Source organism: Argiope bruennichi, chromosome 9, assembly GCF_947563725.1.
Source record: "Argiope bruennichi chromosome 9, qqArgBrue1.1, whole genome shotgun sequence".
NCBI lineage: Eukaryota > Metazoa > Arthropoda > Arachnida > Araneae > Araneidae > Argiope > Argiope bruennichi.
In genome coordinates, this window is record NC_079159.1 from 69,471,147 (window position 1) to 69,494,102 (window position 22,956).

Genomic DNA, 22,956 nt, shown 5'->3' on the forward strand with positions numbered 1-22,956 from the left:
GCAAGCATGATTATTTACAAGAAGGCGCGGACATCGCACGTCCGCCACAAAGCGTTGCAAAACCAGAAGTGGAGAAGAAGGGCCGAAATAAATTATCCCTCGCCTTATATAACCTTAGATTTTGATAGGGAAAATATTTCTCCACAGTGCTAATATATTAATAAGATTCTGATAGGGATTTCTGACGCATGTCAATCACATGTAAGGGAAACACAGGGATCTTTTAAGAAAGAATGTGCTTACTGGACATTTTTACCCCTTCATGCCGAGCGTGTGAAAGAATCGGCGTTTGGCCGATTCAGCAGTTTTATAAAGCTTATCTTGAATTAATTAAGTAGAGAATGTGGAATTGGATCACGAAATAAGAGAATATTTTAGAATGAAGTTACTATGGACTAAATTAAGATAAAATCTTGAAAATTAATTGAATTGAAATTAGAGTTAAAATATCATTACATATATTACATACATACATATATATATATATAGAAGAATGCTACTTTTCTCATAAGCTTCATAGTAAAAAAAAATCAAAAACATTCGAATAAATATTTATTTTTCGCAAAAAAAAATCCAAAATTAAGAATCTAAATAAATTAAAACTATAAATATAGTTACAGTTGAATAGTCAATCATTAAAATTGTTCGAAAAAAACCCCAGAGAAATGTAATTATTTTGCGACTACTTTAAATATTGATCCTTCAAACTCATTGATCATATTGGCGCAATCAATTCCATAAGCTGTAAAAATAGGAAAAAAAAGAATTTCAACTGAACGAATTTTTTCAAATTTAAATTACAAATTTTAAAAGTTTAAGTTATTAAATAATAAGCTTTAATTCAATGTAAATAAAATTTAAAATATCTTCCTGAACCCGAATAAATTCTGGAAAAAAAACGTGCGGATATTATGTAGTTATTTTAATATTACTTACATTGAAACATTACATTATTACTGTGCACTGAAATATCGCACGAATAGCATCCAAAATAAATTACTAAAGGTTGCTGGAAAATTTAAATTACGAGTTGCATGTGGTTGTCAGATTGTTTTGAAATTATATACCGAAAAGCCGTTAGCAGGTGAGGAATCATTTCGTGTCGCCTGCACCCGCTGACCCCTACGAAACATTAACGATTTAACGGTCATTGTATGTTCCCCTTCCATATCTACCGAAAAATTTAAATAACAGCAACTCCCACACGAGTCAATAGATGGCGCCACGCATGTCGCGGCTGATTCCAACTCCGTTGCTGCTTTTTCCCATCCCCTCCCCATCCCGTCACTGGGGTACGAGCAAGTGTCCCGATATTCATGCCTCCTCCACAGTGCGGGAGAAATGCTCTCCGCTGATACACTGGATTCACCGCTCTAGTTAAAATCACTGCTGCTGTGCGGTGAATTACTGTGAATTCTTACTCTCTGTCATCGGTGAAAAAAGTTAAGGATATTTCGGATTTTTTTGGTTTGTTTTTACTTGTTCGCTGTGCTGTGCAAATGGATCGGAATACGACGGCCCCCCCATTAGGGATGTTAGGCAGCCTCGTGGCTACCCTACTTTTTGCCATGGCCTCGCCGTCGGACGGCACGGGCGGCCTAGGTATTAATGCCATCGGCGGAGGCTTCAACACCGCTGCTACCAATGCATCAGAAATAACAGGTCAGTAGAAATGTGTTGTTTGAAAATTTGTTGATTTTTAATTACTTATTTAATTATTGAAGTTGAGTAATTGATGTTGATTGGGGTTAAATGGTTATTGTTTTAAAGATATGCCATGATTTCGATTCTGTATTTTAAACATTGAAAATAATGATCCATATCTAATTGCAAACTTTTTTCATGTCTATATTTTAATCTATTTTTATTTTTAGAAAATATTTCACATTCCCCCTCCCCTTATATCCTTACATTTAAAAAATGCTCTTAAATGATTTAATTTTTAGAAACAGTTTTAATTAAATTGAAAATATCCCGTGCGCGCTAATTTTCGATATAAAAAAAGGTTTCTCTGAAAAAAATTTTTAATTTATTCTACTACAATCATGTAAATTTTACTGAAAATGTTTTTCTAATTAGAACGATCAATTTTTTTCCTTTAAACATTCCAAGAAAGTTTATAATTTAATCATTAATCAACAAACAATAATTCGCCTTTTTTTAATAAAACATTTTTCATATTTTTTTTTTTAAATTCAGATAATTCAACATTTCGGTATCGTTGTTATAACGTAGTTGCAACAATTTGCAAAAACATTTTTAGAATCTTGATAATTGTGAATTTAAAATTAATATTAAAATGTAGTAAATTTTGGTTATTTACAACGTTTAATTAAAAACTGAAAACAAAAATATTATACTTGTACCATCAGTAATTACCAAATATGAATAAATAAACTTTATTCAAAAAATAATTAAGAAAAGAATATCGCTTCAGAAAAGAAAACTATTTTCTTTTTCCCATAACGCATGTGAAGTAAGAAATATGAAATACAACATTCATTGAATGTTTTCATTTATTAAAAAATATATATATTACTAATAGTACTATTATTATTATTTATTATAGTTAGTACCAGTAGCATTTAAACATAATCCAAATATGCCCGACTGCAATAAATTTTGTTGATTATACATATTTAAACGTGGAAATCAGGAATAAGATACATAACGTATTTGTGACTTATGCAAGCGGAATCGATAATTTTTAATATAGATTCTTTATATAATTATCATTCAGAATATAAAAACCATTTCTCAAAGAGCGAGAGATTTCCCACGATAAATTCCTGTGCGCCCCGGTTCAGGAATTTTCAGTAACTCCCTAGAACATCGATACTCGAAATTTAATATAATACGCCACTTACTTCCCAATTCTGCTGTTAAACCGCTAACAATCATGCTCTCCCTGGGATCACTTATTTCCATCTTCGACGCTCGACTGCATTCAAATGCACGGTGAAGAATATATTTACCAATGTAATAAAAATCATCAATTATGTAGAAACGCTATTTTTGTCACCAAATGATAAATAATTTTTCATTATTCATGCAATTTTCATTAAAAATATAGTAAAAAAAATTTTGCCAAGAGCGATTTTTCACATTAAATTCCTGAGCGCCCCGGTTCAAGAATTTTCTATGACGCCCTCACGCATCGATATTCGAGATTTAAATTAATACGCCACTTACTTCCCAACTCTGCTGTTCTCTACTGCCAGCAAATATGCTCTCCCTGTGTTCACCTACTTACATCTTTGAAGCTCAGTCACATTTAAATGAACGATGAACAATATATTCATCCATAAAATAAAAATCCTCAATTATTTGGAACTATTATTTTTGTCACCAAATAGTGTACATAAATTATTTTTAATAAAATTATTATACATTAAATTATCGGGCAAAATATAAAAACCCTTTTCCAAAAAAACAGTGATTTTCCACAAAAAATTCCTGTGAGCCAGTGTTCAAGAATTTTATATTACGCTCTCGCGCATCGATATTCGAGATTTAACATAATACGCTATTTACTTCCCAATTCTACTGCTTAGCCGCCAACAAATATGTTCTTCCTGTATTCACCTGATTTCATCTTGGAAGCTCAGCTTCATTCAAATAAAAAAAAATCAGCTTCATAAAATAAAAGTAATAGACGTCCTCAATTATGTAGAAGCGCTAATTTTGTCTTCAAATAGCATAAAAAAAAGAATTTACTGATGAGATCTGTCAATATTTATAACTTTTTTCAAAAGCTTCTCTCCATTTAACTCCCATTCCTCATTCAAATTTCTGAAATTACAAAAATAATGTTTATAATCCATTGATTCGAAATATAATCTTTAAAGATTCGTTTATATAGTGGGATTAGAAAAATATTTAAAATTCCTTTTTATTATTATTATTTTCTCGTACATGAAATATATAAGTTGAAAGCGCTGTAAACGTTAAAAGATTTTAACTCCAGATTTTGATGATTCTCACGTTTTCTTGATTCCTTGAAACCGAAAAACACATTTTTGGAACTATGTCTGTCAATTTGCGCATACAGTAACTCAAAAATGCATTGATCTAGGCTTGTGGAATTTAAAATTTTGTCTCTGCTCCAATTTTGAAGATTTCTATCGAATTTCGAGCTAACTTCAATTAGAGGCTGTTGAACCTTCTATCCAAATATAAGTTAAAAATCATTAGAAATTAAGATAGCTAGATATATAAAATTTGTTATACAGTTTTATCCATCTAAAGTGTATATAAGTATCAAATTTGGTGGCAAATTCGTCAGGCAGTTAGCTGTCTGACATTTCGTCTGTCAGTTGGCGATAATTCAAGAAAGTTGCGATTTAAATTTTTGAAATTTGGTCTGTGATTTTTATATTTACAATTGTGGTTATTTGTCAAATTTTTGTTTTAATTTTTCTTAAAAAATATGCAGTCAAAGTACGCAGTTGTTTTTCTGGTACTTTTATAATGATTGTGCCTCAGCGATCATTCGTCAAATATACAACTGTATACATTTATTGGCTCTTGCTTCTGTTCGCTAATGGTATGCGGATAATAATATAAAAATACATTTATTAGAGAGTATGCGAGAAAGCTTTAGGAAGACCACTCTTATTGGTTTTAGAAGGTAATATAATTTCAAATCTTTTTAACGCTAAACCATTATAAGTAGCATTTTCTTTTCTTTTATTTAATTCTTGTTAGCGGCAAATACTTTTAAATATCATTCGCGCTTAAGTCTATATAGGAAATCATCTTATAAAGAATCGAATTTCAATATTTTGTATAAATTAATGATAAATTTCATTCTTTTTTTTCTTTTTTTAATTTTCAACCAACCTTGCCCTGGTTGATCAATAAGCATTTGCTCTTCTTAACATCACCAAAAAAGATGTAACTCGAATTTGTAAAACGTTTCTAAAACTTTGGCTTTTAAGTTGGGGCGGGAAAAATCTTAAACAAGAAGCTGTTATTTAGATTCCTCGATATTTACTCCTTTTTTCTTCAAACAAATGCAGAAAGAAAATAATTTTAAGACATTTCATTGAAGTTTTGAAATAAAATTCCTTATTAGAATTCTCTGCATATATTCTGTTATTTATTGCCGCCACCATTAATTTGGACTCATAATAAAATATGCCACACACAAATAAAATATATTTCCCCAAAGGAGAGCTTGTTAGAAAAGAAATGTTAGACAATTCTCATGATAAAACAGAATGAATTTATTTTGCAAATCTACATAAATAATACATTTCCAGAAAAATCGTTTGCGAAGAACTTTCATTCTAAACGAATCTATTTTCTCTTTATCAGTGTAAACTATTTTCAACAATAATATTTAAAAAGAAATTTTTCATTTTCCTTTAAGTTTTTGTTTCTTTCAGTGGAGTGTTAATATAACTGTATTATGTCGAACTTTCATTATTGTATTATAATATTATTTTTTATGCTAACATTTTTATGATGGATAAATTAATGTAAAAAATAATTGTAAATGATTTTTTTTTTTAATTTAAAAGCATTCTTTTTAAATGTTTGAAACATATTTAAGAAGGATTGAAAAGAATCAATCATGAACTTTAATTTTCTCGCATTTAACGATGCAATGACATTCATTTTATGCCATGGAAAATGTGAATCTCAAAAATCATGATTTATATTTAAAAAGACAAAACAGCGAAAACGGAATTCAGTGCACAAGCTATATATAATTATTATAAATATATATAATTATTATAAGCCAATTATTATAACAATATGCAAAGGATTGTGAAACTTTGGAAAAGTAGACTATTTGGAATTTTAAAAAAAATTAACGCATCAGATTATTCGAAACTGTTAATATATTTTTAATGTTTTTGTGATTTATATTATCGTTTGGGATTTTTTGAGCTTTTTCAGCTGTACGTTTTGTTATGGTATCGTAATCGTATTTATGCAACTGAATTATTAGGGTCAACTAAATAGCTTAATAAAATTTAATTGTATTTAAAATATTTAATAAGTCTGTTTTAAATTAAATACCGCATATTATCAATTTGCGATATATGCGCATTCTTTTAATATTTATATGCGATGAAGAAAACTTGATTGTTTCAATAAACAAATTATAATTTTTATTGGTAAACATTTTTTAAAAATTATTAAAAAAATAAAATTAATTCATGTTCAAATAAATGTCATTAAGCAAAACAAAAGTATTTAAGTATTGTATAAAATTTAGATAAAAGCAATTGTTTGGTTTTAGTTATTAAAGAGCGTTTCGTTGCAATATATCTTCAGTTGAATTACTTTTATTTGAATTTCCGCCTTTAATTTTTTAAACAAAATATTCTATTTTTATCTTCATATCTTTTATTAAAAGTCGACCGAAAACTATAAAATAAGTTGAATTGCTTTATTAATTCTCAAATAGTTTAAAAAATAAAATGTTTCATTACATTTCTTTTATAAAATTCAGGATTTGCTTTAGAGCAACTGAGATACATTTAGCTGAATATATTTAGTTTTATTTAAAATATCAAAAATCTTGATATTTCGTATAACTTTTTTACTGCTTGCTGATTGGATAACTCGAAAGTATTTACGAATTCATTGAGAGTTGCTATGAAGATATATTATTTTAAATAAACTTATGGTTTTTCTGCGAAATTTTAAATAAATTGCAAAAGATGGATGATACATAGTTTCCATTTACTTTATGCTAAATTCATTACTGCGTATAATGCTAAAACATTTACTGAATAATCTTGTTTTATTTTTGAGTTACCAGGCCTTTTCCTTCCGTAAAGTGACATGCCACTTCTGAACTGTAATTAAGTAAAAGAGATATTAATGTATTTATAATTAGTATCCAATATTATGTTATTTCGGGAAAATATTTTTTTCGAATTCTCGGATTCATCTAGTTACGAAAAATCGAAGCTGCTGAAAAGGCACTTAGTCCAAATTTGATATGTTTATATAAATCTTTTTAATAAATTGCGATATTTTTTTTAAAAAAACTGTAGATGCCTAATTCGTAAAGACATTTAACTAACATAAAAATCAACTTTAAAAATATTGGGATTTTATTTATATAAGGTAGGCGTAATAATTGTTTTTTTTTTTTCGAATAAAATAAAAGGCTCAAAAACATGTGTAGGAAATTTTAATACGAGATTTTTTTTTTTCTTACGCAATACTAAATTGCATTATTTTTGTTTTAAGCCTTTCTCAAAGAAATAAAATATTATTTGTGAAATTCAAAATCTAATTTTGAGCAGCGTGATCTAATCTAGAACTAATAATAAACTTTTATTGACATTGTAGAAAACAAGTACATAAGCTTAGAAATTTGAATGTCAGTTCTCCGCTTAAATTTGTTTATTTGAAAGTTGGTTTTTTTTTTAAACTTTAAATATTCCAAATTTTCAAAATGTTGGTAACAGCCTACGACGGAACATGTTCAGAAACATTTTCTGAAATCTCGCTGTCATAACCCCTTCAAAATGAAGTTCCAAAACTTTGAGTGGGTCAAAACTGAAGTGCTGTCTGACGTTCCTACATCAAAGAGTTGGATTTAATGAACTATAAAATCATCAAAGTCTTTTGAATTTCAAGTCAGAGTTTCTAACTTTTCGGAGCAACGTCTGAATTCGCTTAGGAGCTACTAGTTCTCATGTAACAAGTGAAAATACCTAACTTTTGAAAACCGCCGACAGTGATGAAAATGTTACATGGCAAAATTTTTACATATTAACAATCTTCTATTGAATAATGTCATTTTTTCCTTTCATACAGTGATACTGTTATCTGTAATTGTATTTAGAGGAATTGCCGATTATCAAAAAGCTGAGAATTTCAGTTTCGGAAGTTTTCAGCTCTTAAAGAGTGGGATTTGGAGGATTACAACGTTAATAATGTTATCAATCTGTAGATGAATAAGATTTCTTATTGGAAACATTATATAATAAACTATACACTAAAATCTATTTCCATTCAATGATTAATACCATAAATGCTAATCCAAACTGATGGTCTCCAATTGCAGAAGTCATTTCGATTTAATCTTATTAACTTCCTACGAGATAACTCGTATTCGGCTTCCTGCGCAAGAACGAGAATTACGAGTTATCTTGTAGTTGGTGATATGACGATACTACAGTTTGCTATATTAATAATATTCGAATGAAGCTATATCGTTTTAACGAGCTATCAGCTCTATTAGCACATATCGTAACAATATATCTACGATATCGGTGGATTTTCCTAATGCCGTAGGATACCGTGGAATAATAATGTCCAATAATATTGTTACAATATTATTGGACATTTTGGGCTATTGGCTATATTTAAATCTAATTTTGTCTAGAAATTACCAAATATTGCTTCAAACTGACAACAATTTTCTGATTTCCCAATGCAAAATAAGTTATTATTTATGTTATAACTAAAAATTAGAAATAACCTACTACCAGTAATACGCTTAAATATACCACATAATCTCTGTTAATCTGTTTCAAAATTTAGTGCCAAAGCTGTGAGCGAATCTCAAAAAGTTATAACTGACATTAGAACTTCGAAACCAGAGAAATCATCAAAGTGCTCAGAATTTCCACCCTGAATTTCTAACTCTTCACGAAGAATGAAGAACTCTTCTTTGAGTCTATCAGTTCCCGTTGGACAGTTGACGAGAACTTACTAACTTTTGACAACCCCCGTCATAGAAGGAAAGGACGGATATTAATGATAGATTAAATGCTTCTCGGGAACACTATATTTTTCTCCGTAACCTTTTATACTTTTGTGTAAAGTGACATAACCTTGCTCTTGTCCTGGAGGAAGAAATTGATGATAGAATTGTTTCTTTCGTTTGGTAAATGTAATCATTGACGAAGTTGTGTCTGTAGTCCATTAAGAACTAAAAATAGACCAATATTGGATGAGGCGGTTACATTTATAAGCAATTTTTTTAAGATTTATGTATCCATCATAAATTTTCGAGTAATAGTTAGTGTAAGCCATGATTACAGAACAATAACCGTAGACTAAAATGTATGTTTATCATGCGATCCCAAGTGAAATTTTGAACTTTCGCAAGTGGGATTTTATATTTTTGCACGATATAGCTGTCTGCGTTTTATTATTTATGCTTCTTGATGTTCATATTTGGAATCATCAGTTTATTGTATTTTTTTCAATGAAAAATATTATCAAAAATATACAATATGATTATTCCGTAGAGCTTATAATTATCCATTAAGTCCGTTGGTCCGTAATGGCCCATTAAGAATTAAAAATAGACTAATATTGGATGAGAGGGTCACATTTCTAAGCAATTTTTTATGTATAGATCATAAATTTTTGATTAATTGTTAGTGTAAGCATCGATTACAGAGCAATAACCGTAGGCTTAAAATGTATGTTTCTCATGCGATCGCAGGTGGAATTTCGAACTTTCGAAAGATGAGATTTCATATTTTTGCATTATATATATTCCTTCGTTTTGATTATATATGCTTTTTAAAGTTCATATATGGAATGGTCAGTTTATTTTAATGCAAAATATTATTAATAAACATTTGCGATGAGATTATTCTATGTAGATTATAATAATGTAGATAATACTTCCATCTCACTTTATCTTTTTAACAAAGCTATGTATTTTTTTAACATATTTTTATTAACTCGGTTTTTTTCGTCTGTTTCCTTGTGTGTTTGGTGCAAATTTTGCAAGCGACTTTTAACTGATGTTCCTATGCATTAGTCATATCATATCACTGACTCTCCGACCCGTCCGAAGGCACAAGGAAAACTGAATGACCGACCGCCGCAACAGCAACATTGGTGGGGACTGTGGTTGAGTGCTAAGGGCCATCACCGGCCACGGTACAACCCTTCCAGAAGGAAGTACGTCCCGTCATCGATGGGAGGAGCCAGATCCCCCACCTATTTATGTACCCACCAGGGTGGCGAGATCCAACCACCATACCGGAAGCATCTCATCTTCATTTCGAGGTCCCCCCCATCGTCATTAGTCCCTATGCGTTAGAGGAAACTTTAAGCATAGCTCAGAATTGAATGACAATACAATATTAACTTATTTTCGGGTCTATTTGTTATTTATTTACATTTTGCAGTCGATTTTAAACTGATTTAAGAATATTCACCTTCTCGCTGAGCTAGAGGCCTGAAGCGTTAAATATAGCTAAGAACTAGATGACTATACAATATTAACTCTTTTTATTCTTTGTTTAGAACATTGGGTTTACCTCTTGATTGGACTGTGGATTTTTAAAATTCGATATGATTATAAATCTATACAGTTCACAAAAATTAACTTACTTCTTAGTCCATTTTAAAAACTTGATATGTTAAAATATTATATTGAAAAAATTATTGAGAAATGTTTGCATTTATTAACAAATATTCCATTGTTTTTACAATCAATAATATTAATTTGTATCTATTCAATCGTTCCTTAATCTATAAAAAGACCTATTAATTTTGTAGCAAGTGCAGTTACTTTATAAATAATTGCGGTTCATCAGTTTCTGCACTTTAGCTACACATTAAGAGTCTTACCCATATAATTTCAAAATCCACTGTCTATGGTGAAATACTATAAAAAATTCAAAGAATACTGGACCAACATGATGTCACCGAATATAAATCCCTAAACACTATAAATTAGTAACAAAAGAATAAATTTCATATCCTATCTCTCATGAATAAGGCAAATCATGTTATTCATTCGATTTGATGATCGGCTTTCAAGTTTGATATTCTTGGAACGTGACTTTAGAAGTTGTTCTGGTCTTGTTAAATCTATAAAATAAAACAACTCCTCGGACAGTTTTCAGACATTAAAGCACTTTCGCTATATCCTCTGAATATTGATGGTGGTGCGTTTCGAAAGCTGTACCGGAATTCAAACTTGGTTGTTTTATATGGAGTTTCTCTGACTAAAGTGAAGATTGGAAAGGTGACTTTCGTAAATTATTTCCACTGTAATATAAAATTTTAAATCTGTATTGATTTTGTTCTGTGCTCTTTGAGACTAGTGAACGTGATTATTATTATTCTAATCCTAGAGTCAACATTTATAAATATATGATTAGAGCACATACAGGGTTGTCCATCCTCATAATAATCCAATAGCTAATTTCTAAACTGCTAGATATGGACTTATAGATTGAATTGGAAAAATATTTTGGACGATGAGAGAAATTATTTTTGTTGTTGCGAGTCAATAAATATATCTAAAAAATTTCGAATTCTAACATTTTATATTATTCTCCAATCTTAACAATCATATTCAATAAAATTTTCTTAACAATGCAGCATTTTAAACAAAAACACTGGTTGCTATATTAATCGTTGAAAATCATATATAGATATATAATCGTTGAATACATATATAGATACATTTTAAAAACAAAGCATTATCTAAATATAAAGTTTGTTCCAAATCATTAAAGCCTTTTTCGTGTATCTCGAAATATATATATATATATATATATATATACAAGAATTGTTCGTTTAAAGTTCTAAGATTATCAATTCAAATGCTAAATATTGACAAAATTCATTTAAGGTAAATTCATCTTGGTTACTTTCTAATCTTTTATTTTAAAAAACATAAATGTAAATTTCCATTATTATATGAATAAATATGTTATGTAAAAATATTACTAAGTAGCATTAAAAAATCAATCCCAACATTTAAAAATATTAAAGTACACTTTTATTATAAATATAATTTTTAAAAAAATACATGAGCTTAACTTCAAACAGAGTAACCATATTCAAAATGCACTGGTGTTCTACTCCATATGGTCATTCAAAAGTGAGATTAAAAAAACGCTTTTTTCTCCCACCTCGAAAACTGACAATATTCGAGTTTATCGAGTCTGTTCCCTCCAACCAATAAAGCATTTCCCAGATTTTGTTTCCTTTTTCTTCATGGTGAGTGGCTTTACGTTGAGTAACTGTCAACACTTCCTGTCATGTAAAATTTTAAACTCCTGCGTCGCCTACTGCAGGCTATTTTTTACATCTACGGAGAATAAGGCGTTTCTCCTACAAGAGAATATTGGAAAAAAGGTCATCTTTTAGTGTTTGCCGGCGATGATTGTTATTTTATGAAAATGTGAAAGTTTTTTCAACAAGTAAAATAATGAAGTGCTTTTATATTGCTTGTTTTGTCATTTTTCGGAAAGATTACATTGCCTTGTGAAAGTTTTAGAAGCGGAATACTTTAAAAATTGCAACATGCAAGTTTATAAAATATGAAAAAAAACACGAATATTTTGTGCAGAATATAGACGATAGAGTGTATAATCTTTATCAACATCTTCAGTGTATAAAAATAATTTTTATTATGTAATAATATACTGTCAGAACATTTTAAATATTTCTAAAGAAAGTTTTAAAACCCTTTTTATGGATTCTGAACTGAATTGTTGTTTATTTTCTTTTAATTAAATCACTTTTGTTTCCTGATGCATTTTATGTTGTAATAGTATGCGAAGTAATTTTTTAAAAAAATCTTTTGCTAAAAGATATGAATTTCGCAAAAATTTAGAAAATTTAATTTGTATTTTGATGTGACGATTTAATATTAAATTAATTAGTAAATGGTAATTAGAATTTGTACTGCTATGTTCAAGAAAAAAAAAGAATTGTAAAATATTTTTTTTAAAATCAAAATACATAAACTTTTGAAAAGAAATATTAACAAACGACATTTATTTTATTTTTTCCAGCTACCTGGCTTCCAGTTTTATTAAACATATATATCAGAAAAAAATTAAACCCAAACGATTTTTAATTCAAAAAATAATAACTTCTAAAGAACGGAAATAAACAATTTTTTTAAGCGTTACCGAGTGTCAATTATAGTGAACGTAAATTCAATATAAATAAATGTAAAATTCATATTTATATAATCCATATAATGATAATCATTCCATATATTATATAGTTTATGTTTTATGTATGCTTTATTGGATATGCTATATTTGCAATAAAAAAAATTATATTGACGGGAAACTTGAATCCGGATTTTCATATATACATATATAATTTTCGAACCAGTGTATTAAGAAATGTCAAAAATGCGAAATGCAGCTGATTTATTCTTTGGCGTTTGCTTGGAATTAATATATTCCCAGTGCTAACATTATTGTAGCGTTAACTCTTAGTTATTTTGAACTGAATCTTTTGCTTATAATAAAGCCTCGGAGCTAGCTTTAATTTTCAGCTTGGCGCACCATATGGTTTTACATTTAAAGGGAAACTAATTAAGTAATAAAATGCGAGGAAAATTTGTTGCGTAAAGTTAAATTAACTCACTGAATTTTCGCTCTGTGCTCTAATGCATAATATTCAGAGTATAGAAATATTTAAATAAAATAATAAATACGAAACTTTGGAAACGTGTTTTTAACGGCATAAAGATATGCAAAAGTTGCTAATAATATGGAAAATGAAAGATAGTCATGGCATGTTCTGTTTGCTTTTTTCTTCATTAGAATAATTTTTGATTAAAAACATGGTTGACATAAAATTCTGGAGCAATTTTGTATCACGGATATCGTTATAGAATATTTTCGAAATGTAATGTAACAAAATTTTCATGAAACAAAGCACGAACTGTAACTTATAGAGCTGTAATTTCTATGCATCAAATTTCCTCGAATGTCAATGTTTTATTATTTTAGGATGTCAGTATTGTTGATTGTATATTGTTTTCTGTGAGGTACTATTTTCAATAAAAACTATACAAAAAGGACAGATTTTTATTTCATTTTTATAAAATTCGTTTTTTCGAATTTCTCGCATATTTACGATTATAATAAGAACCATTTTAAGTTCAGTGTCATTATTAATAGAATCTTGTTTGCTCGATGATAAGGTTCCGATTTCAGGGTCACAGAGTATCTTGTTCCAAACACGCTTAGGGCCTCGGTGGCCTGGTGGTAAGGTCTCGGCTTGCGAGCCGTAGGGTTTCAGGTTGGAGATCCGATTCCACCGAAGAACCGTCGTGTAAAGGGGGTCTGTCTGTTGCACGTTAAATCCGTCATTGTCAAAAGTCCTTCCGCTGATGTGGTTTTGAGAAGGAAATGCCAGCTCAGGTGTCGTCCTCGTCATCTGACTGCGATTCAAAATTACGAGGTCTGTCCCAAAATAGCCCTAGTGTTGCTTTAGAACGGGACGCTAATATAACTAAAATTAACTCGAAACACGATTCCGTTATGCAGCGAGCCTGGTGTATACGTATGCTAAATCCGCTTTGGTCAAATTTATCTCCCTTGATATTATGCGGAAGCTTGTGGAAAAAAAGTGCCAGACCAAGTGACGTTCTTGTCATCTGATCAAGTTTAAATTACGAGATCCATTTTAAAATAACCTATGTGCTGCTTCCAAACGGAAAGGACCGTTAATATAACTAAATTAAACTAACATTCTATTAACAAATGAATGTGCTTTTGGATATTTATTCTTTGATTAATTGACTCCACAAATGCATAAAGATGCCGAATTTCAACTATTTATCACACAGCGTTTTCAGCCGTATGTTGCTTTAAAACGGGACGTTAATATAACTAAACTAAACTGAACTGATAGATTTTGAAGAAGATAGTCTAAAGTTAGGAGTAGATTTACAATTTTAATATAAAATTGTTTATTATTATCTATTTACCTAGGCGTTTGCTATTCGTACATCTGACTATAATGCTGCGGTTTTTTTTTTTTTTTTTGGTTTTTTTTTGTTTAAGGAGTTCACGCATAAAGTGTCGTTCAGGTGGACAGACTACTTAATCATGAATTTCACCGAAAATTTTCGCAAACTTACAATTATTATTTGAAGACCGTATAACACATTCCATACGTCTGAGTTGCTGATAGTGTTCAAAGGCATAGGAAAAGTTCCAAAAATATTTTTTCGGATTAGAAGTGGTCTAAACCAAGACATTCTTCAAAATCTTGAGAGTAAAGATTTTGGACAGTTTCAATATTTTATTTGGGTATAAAAGAAATCAATTGGGTATAAAAGTATCAATTTCCTGATGTGTTGATTATAATTTCGCCTTCTAATATTTGAATAATCAAATGCTCAGATAATCAATTGAATCATAATTCCTTAGCTTTCAACAACGGAAAAAATAACGCGATTCAATAATTGATGCAAATTCAATGTTCTATTTGAATTTCATTAAAAAAAAATGTAAAGTATTTTTTAAATATTGCAAAAATTTTGAATAGATTGCACAGATATTAAATTTATATCAACAAAGATATGTTTTTGAATTTTAAAATTATATAATAATTGTTTGCGTACTGTTAAACTTTTTGAAATTATTGAATAGAAACTTCAGAAACTCGTTAATTTTTAATTAAATTTCTAATTTAGTGAAACTTCTGATTCAGTACTTTTTAAATTTATTCATTCTTTAATGTATATGTATACCAAATCTTGTTACTCTAAATCCATGAGTCTTCTCTGTATAAAATATAGAAATACGCACACATTCGTCTCTATTATTAGAAAATTAAATTCAAATAAAATCATGAAAGTTTTGTTTAAATTTTCAATTTCATTCATTAAATTTTTAGTTTCTGTCATTTAAATTTCATTTTACTTCTATCATATGTTATTATACATCATGTACAAGAAAAATTGTGGCCAAACATGGTTGAAATTCATCCAGCTCAGCTTGCACCAGAAACGCCATGTGGCGAAGATAAAAATCCGAGCTCACAATGAAAAGCGCGCAAGTGGAACTGAAAATGCTAAATGTCCACCACGCAAATGACTCTTTTTAAGTTCTTAAACCATTCGTGAAACGGTTACATGCACAAAGGGGAGAATTTGCATGTAGAAATTTCCGCTATGCCGTTTTCCGTAGACAATTCACCCAGGATAATCGTTCAAAGACAATGGTTGTTAAACGATTTCGAGTTCTGGAATTGTTGACTTGTTACAAATGCCCGCTGCAATCATTTTCAATTTAGGAGTTTTGCAGCTTAATAGATGTCCTCTTTTATCCCACATATGGGTTGGTGTCTATTTTTATGGGATATGGAACGGTGGCGGATTTGCAGCTGAGCATTTATATCGATTGCCATGTTCTTGATTGCTGTTAACATTCATTTTGGGTGGTTTAACAGATGCGATTCAGTTATAGCTGCATTATGATGGCGTTTCTATTTTTCTAACCACTAAAACGGTATTTCTTAAGTGAAATTTTAGTTTGGCTTCACTTTGGTTGTTAATTGTATCAATGTAGAAATATTTTAGCATTAAATTTTATTTCAATGCATCGTTTAAAGTAACCATCTGAGTGGCTAATGTACAACTAAAAATAATAAAATAGATATAATTAAAATGAAACTATATCTAAAATATTTAACAGATCAATTAAAATTTCCCCTGTTTAATTCAATTTAGTAATTAGCTTTCAAATTTTGAATCTACATGTTAATGGATTTAGGTATTTTGACTTGTAATAAGGATCAATTGATCATTATTATAGGATCATTAAAGATGATCAGTTTAGTTTTATGTTTCCTCATCTTTTTAGCATGTTAATGGTTTATTTTAGATTATTTTTTTCGTGTTTATAAATATTGTAACAACTAAGTGAGCATAATGAAATAAACAAGAATCTGACCTATTATGATTAATTAAATGTTGACTATCCTCATATTTTATCATGACAAAATTAGTATTATTTATGGACTTTTTTACGTTGAGATCTTGTTTAGGGTATCTTTTCGCCTAGCCAAGCATGCCAGCAGTGCTATATTCAAAAATCCAGATGACTGAAAATAACTGTTTTACTCTATAATTTATCTAGTTAGCCATAAGATTAATGACTTGCAATATTGGCAGACTTGGTAAATAAAGGGGACCCTAAACTAGATCGCAACCTTTAATTATTTGACAGTTAGGAAATTTTTTTTAATCGATTTGCTTGTGGAAGACTCTCTACTTAGAGGTCTTATGCTGCTGTTGAATCTGCCTAGTTGTAAATACGGCCTTGCACATACATGAATGTTATTTTAAACAAGAATGATGGAGTCAAAATTGCAAAGTGAATAACACTTGGCTACTCTTTAACTACACAGAAATAATAAAGGAAAATTTTAAAAAGTTTAAGAAAAGAAGCTTTAACCTGCGCCACCACTACGATCGTCGAATCAGGTCTCAAACTAGAAGCTGACAATCATAAATTTGCCATGTCACCAAATTCTTTTCAAGAGCAGGGACCTAATATTATTAAATTTTCATAATAAAATTCTGTCGTTTAATTCCTTTTAAGCATTATAAAAAAAAATCAGAATTCTGCTTTTTTTCAAAATTTTCTTTTTATAGTATTATTAAAAAAATTTTATTATATGTATGTACATGCAGCTTTTAAAGATTCATAAAGAACTACAAATGCATACATTCACGTCTTTCAAATATTTCATGTTTTTACAAATCAATTAAATCTCTAGTGATAATATCTGATGATCTGCTTCGTTGACTCGACGAATTTCTAACTCGTTTTTATAAATAAAATTATCAGATTGAAATTTTTAAAAAAAATCCAAAAAGAGAAACATTATCTTCCTTTCACCAGCTGCTACGTTGAAGTTTGAATTACTTAATCTACGAAATTCAAAGTATACTGTGATTCTTATCTCTTCTTACATAGCTTATTTAATCAAATTTCTGTATCGAAGATTCATGGTGAAGAGCAACTGCGGATTTTGTTTAGCTATGCCTATATCTCATTTCAGAGAAACACTATTACTATTTGAGAGCGAAACTTCTACGTTAAGTTATAGTCAAATGGCGAGGAAGGCGCCTGAGTTAGCATCCTCCTCTTCTAATTTCCGTTTCATGTCAACTGGAGCACACTTAGCCCGGATGGATTTAACATGAACTAGATTCACTGACAGGTGATTCCTCGCTGGTTTCAAATATGATACCATCACTCAAAGTTGTGATTTTACCACCAGCCCATAGTATGGCTTATTCTATTTGTCACAGTTATCTTGAAGCATCTAGGTAGAATCTGAGGCAGAAATATATCTTGTTTCTGCTATTTTGAGATAGCTAGACTGGAGTCTGGATGCTACAGAGGTTTCTAGTATTTGTTAAAAAAAACCCGTAAAAATCTTAATTTATGCGTTTAATACTTAACAAAGGCAGACCAATCTTTTAATTTTAAAACTTGTATTTTCACTCCGGAAAGAAGCAAAAGCCTCCATCAACCAATACGACCAAAGAAGTCGATTCCTTATCGAAAGGGACATTGGCCAGCAAGGTTTCTCGATTAGAAATATGAAGTATATCATATGACTGACATCAATCAACCTTATAACAGGATTTAACTATACTTATTAAAAGGAATATTGGTCAACCCAGTTTTTTCGAACAAGTCGCAACCTACAGCGACCGACCTAACCAGAGATGCAATTCAGTGCTAAATTGAGTATTAGTTAACCATGTTTTGTCGATTGCAATATAGAGCAAACGGTATCTTTCGGCAACTAACTCGACTGCAAATAACAAATCATTCTTGAAAGAAGCATCGGTTAGCAAGGTTTTGTCGATGACTAATATAGAGCAAGCTGTTGCCTACATCAGTTAACCCTATAAAAGGGAAACAATCACTTACTAAAGTGAACTTTGATCAGCCAAGTTTTGTCGGTTGACAATCTCGAGCAAGTGGCAGATATAGCGACTCGCCTGACTACTGGAGATAATTCGATGCTAAAATGAGTATTAGCTAATCAAGTTTTATCAAATGGTAATAATAGAGCAAATAGCACCTTTCGGCAATCAACTCGACTACAGGTAACAAATAATTCCTAAAAGGAGCATTGGTCAACAAGATTCGCCTATTGACAATCTGGAGCAAGAGGGAATCTTCATCAACTAGCCGGACCGTAGGTAATTTATTTCTAAAAGGAGCATCGATTAACCAAGTTTTTAATCATATTGATTTGGAGTAGAACCAAATGATAGAATGCGTCATTTTCGTTCATCCATTCATGCTCATTACATATGAATTAACTCAATTTGCATTTAAGATGTTAATAGGTAAAATGTATGGTTAATCAGTTTCCGCATTTTAATATAAGTTGAATAGCTGTAAATGAAATTAATTTACGGGAAGTAAATCATATTACCTAAAAATGGGGACACATATTTAATTAGGAAGTATTCATAATGGAAATCTTTTATCATCTTATTTCGGAAATAGGGTATGCGCGTAAGTATTTGCACGTGATAAAAGGTATTTTTAGTCTTGTAAAGCTAAGATTTACTTTACTTATTATTCAAAATTCAGAGAATGTACTTGAGTGGATTTATGTGATGAATGAAAGCTTTTAACCTTGTCAGCCCGAAAAAGTACAATTTATCATCATGTCGCTTAAGAGACTAAATTTGTTCTTGTAGATAAAGTTACTTTCTAGATAAAATTAATAAGGTTACTTTCGTAATTATAGTGCTTATGTAATTCTTTAAAGGGGATTTAAATAGTTTATAAATAGAAAAAAGAATCGTCAGAAGATATATTTTAATTTAATTAAAAAGGAAATATTAATTTAGAAATTTCACTCATTATTTTTTTACTTACATGATCATGTTTGAACGGTTATTACGGTTTCACTTACGAAATCATGTTTAAGCAGTCTTTATGGCTTCCCTAGTATAAACATTTTTATAAGCTTTGTAAATCAGTAAATTTTCCTTTGGCTTCTATATTTTTGCAGGTAAGAACCAGCGGGACTGGTTTCCTCAAAATTGTTTCGTATACTTGTGTACCTTGCATGATATTGGCGTACAGTAGTTACGAAATATTAACCTTTGGCTTGAATTTAGCATTTTTACAGAATGTATCACGCGTCATTCTTTATGAGTTATTTGACGATTCATCGCTGACGTGCGTATAGTATCCAAAAAGTCGAATTTGGTTTTCAACACGTTTTCCTTAACCTATCGAAACAAAAATTTGATACAAAACTCCACTTGGAGTCAAAAAATCCTGTATCAAATTTGATATATTTCAGTCATTTCTATTTAGAATTATAGTGTTTATGTTTCTGATGGTTCAGATTGACAGACAGTCAACCTGTACTTGGATTTGGCTCAAACTTTGACAGACATCTACGCTATAGATGTTAAACGGGTGTACCGAATTTTATTTATCTGGCTCTCTTCATTTTGTAATTATCGTATAAAATTATTTTTGAATAGCCGGAAAGACAGACAGACTTCCACAGTACAGATTTTTTTTTTCAGAATTCTTTAGAAATCTGCAAATTTGGTGTAAAGACCATATACCAAATTTCAATCGTCTTGCTCAAGGCGTGTTTGAGTTAACTTTGTCACAGACAGACGAACATTTTCAGAAAAGGTTTTTTCCGAACTCAGAGGTCTAAAACGTGGAGATTGGTCAAAATCTCGAGTTCGAATTTTTTGACGATTACTATTCTTTCTCTACATTATGTATACGAGAAATTAAAAGGGGTAACAAATATGTTAAAATGAATCAAGCTCTAGATTTCTTATTGCTGTTGATTCAATGTTTCAGTGTTTGTTTTCAAAGTCCCAAAATTTTAGGATAGCACACTTTGCTCCCTAATCAAACAATTTTAATAGATTCTCACAGTCTAGTGCGAAGGTAGACAAATGTTATTATAAATAATTGATTCCTGTGGCAAAACATTTATCTCGTTGTAAATTAAAAACCAATCAATATTGTATTTTATTCTATTAATTTTCATTATCGTTTGACAAGTATTATTGCATAAGTTAATATTGTTTTAGTTGCCATATATAAAAGCGAATAATATAATATGACATATATGAAAGTTGTTATATATAACATGACATATATATAACAACTTTTTAAATTTTTAAAACTGCGTCACTTTCAGAAATGCTCTGTTGGGGAAAATCACCCTGTGGGTGTAAGTTCAAAGACGCCCAGATAATTTGAATATTGAAAAAATTAACCTTTTTTCGCAAGGAAACAAGAAGTACAGCAGAAAACAGTTGGAAAGCATAGAAAAAAAACAGCATTTTTAGAAATTGACAAAACAAGTATATAACAAATCGCTAATTCGAGAACAATAATAATAGCAGAGTTCACAACTAAGATTCATTTCAGGAACAATTCCAGAGAGCAAATCGACACCTCCTGTAAGGGCTTCGGTATTTATTGCATAATAAAGCAATAAATTTTCTAGAAGGATCTCGTATCTGGGATCCTACTTAAGAAATCGCCATAACTCTTGTATTTTTTAGAATTTTCATTTTTGTTGAAAAATTCATCGCCATGTTCGAGAGTCATTAATCTGACATGATCCATCATCCATTGTCTATGAATTTCTCTTGACAGCAGTGATACTAACATTACAAATTAATAAATCAAAAATTGTATGCAGGATTCGTAACAATTCTTTTATAGTGAATAAAATATGAAACAGTAAAGATAATCCATTTGCTTGTGTTATCTACTTAAGACTATATTAATACTACGTACAACGAAATGAGAAAAGTTGCCCGAATTGTTGAAACACTACTGAATTTATTACTGAATTTAAATTAGAACAATTTTTTTGTAATTCCAGGTACTATCTGCTTTCAATTATATTTATTTCATTTATGAAAGAAAAAATGTCTCATTTTCACTATGGTATTAGTATATGAAAAAATAAAATAAGAAAAAAAGAATGCTTTTATTATTTATTTATTTATTATAAAGTAATAAAATAACTATATTTATTCTTCGAATTTTAATGCTATGCTTCAAATTGAATTTCTTTATTAATTCACTTAGTCGTGCAAAAATACACTTGATGCATGAATTTTCGCGATCTGAAAAGGCTATTATGCGACTTCATTTATTTCGAACTTCATTTATTCGAGAAGCCACGATTTTAGAATTTCTTAGGTGGTCAAACATGGAGATTGGAGCATTCTTGGCATCTCAGATATCGCAACCATGCGTGTCACTGAGCACCAGCAAAAGAAAGTAGAAAAAATGGAAGCAATCCGAATTCATTTCGAACAGATTTCGCTTCCCCAATAACCGATAATGGGGGAGACCGTTTTGTGACGCTTTGGTTGGCATGGCCCGTTTATGGGGACGCCATCCACATTTGTCGCTTGGTCGACCCCTTGCACGCGAAACGGTCTTCCTCGACGATAATTTACGATATTCGTAAATCCTACCTAAACTGATGGAATTCACAACGTGGGAAAAATATTACGATCAAAATCTTTTCATCTTTATCCGTTCTTTGTATTATTTTTTTTGCATTCTGTGTTTTGTTCCCACATTCTGTTTCCTAGAACGGTCTCCAGAGCGAAGCCAACCGTAATGAATGGATCGAAATTCTTCTTCGTTCTTTTTAAGGTTTGATAGTTTTGGTGTATGTGAATTAGGTTTGGGAAATTCACCATGATGGTTCAGTTTTGGCTCGCTTTTTTACTTGATTTATTCGTAGTAGTTATTTTATTATGTGGTTAATTTAGAAACGGGAAATAGTTTAGTAGAAAAACAGATTAAAATTAAAAGTAAGAAAAATTCTACAATAGAAATTTTTTACACATTTCCATAAGATTTTCTATCTTTACTTATAAAAAAAGAGTCCGTGTTTATGCGGGCATGAGCATACGCGTGTTATTTTTGGTTATGTGTGTTTGTGTTGGCGCTGTGCAGGCCAAATTACATGAAAACTGATTAAAAATTAAAGTAAGAGGGATTCTACTATATAAATTGTTATACATTGCCATAAGATTTTTTATATATACTATTGAAAAAAGCTGAAGCGTTTGTATGCATGAGAGTGTGTATTTTTATATATAGGTTTGAGTTGGCGTTGTACAAGACAAACTATTTGGCTTACTGCTACCATATTTGGCACATGTATATACTATGGAAGATTAGAATG

The 22,956-nt window shown here is 30.1% G+C and overlaps 1 protein-coding gene across 2 annotated transcripts in view; it reads left to right on the forward strand.

Moving 5' to 3' along the window:
- Positions 1-1,313: 1,313 nt before the first annotated feature.
- LOC129984692 (hemicentin-2-like) overlaps positions 1,314-22,956 on the forward strand; it is a 580,433-nt gene continuing 558,790 nt past the window's right edge. For both annotated transcript variants that reach the window (XM_056094630.1, XM_056094631.1), the window contains exon 1: positions 1,314-1,662. In XM_056094630.1, coding sequence (XP_055950605.1) covers positions 1,500-1,662 — 163 coding nt within the window. In that variant the 5' untranslated portion in view covers positions 1,314-1,499. The remainder of the gene's footprint in view (positions 1,663-22,956) is intronic.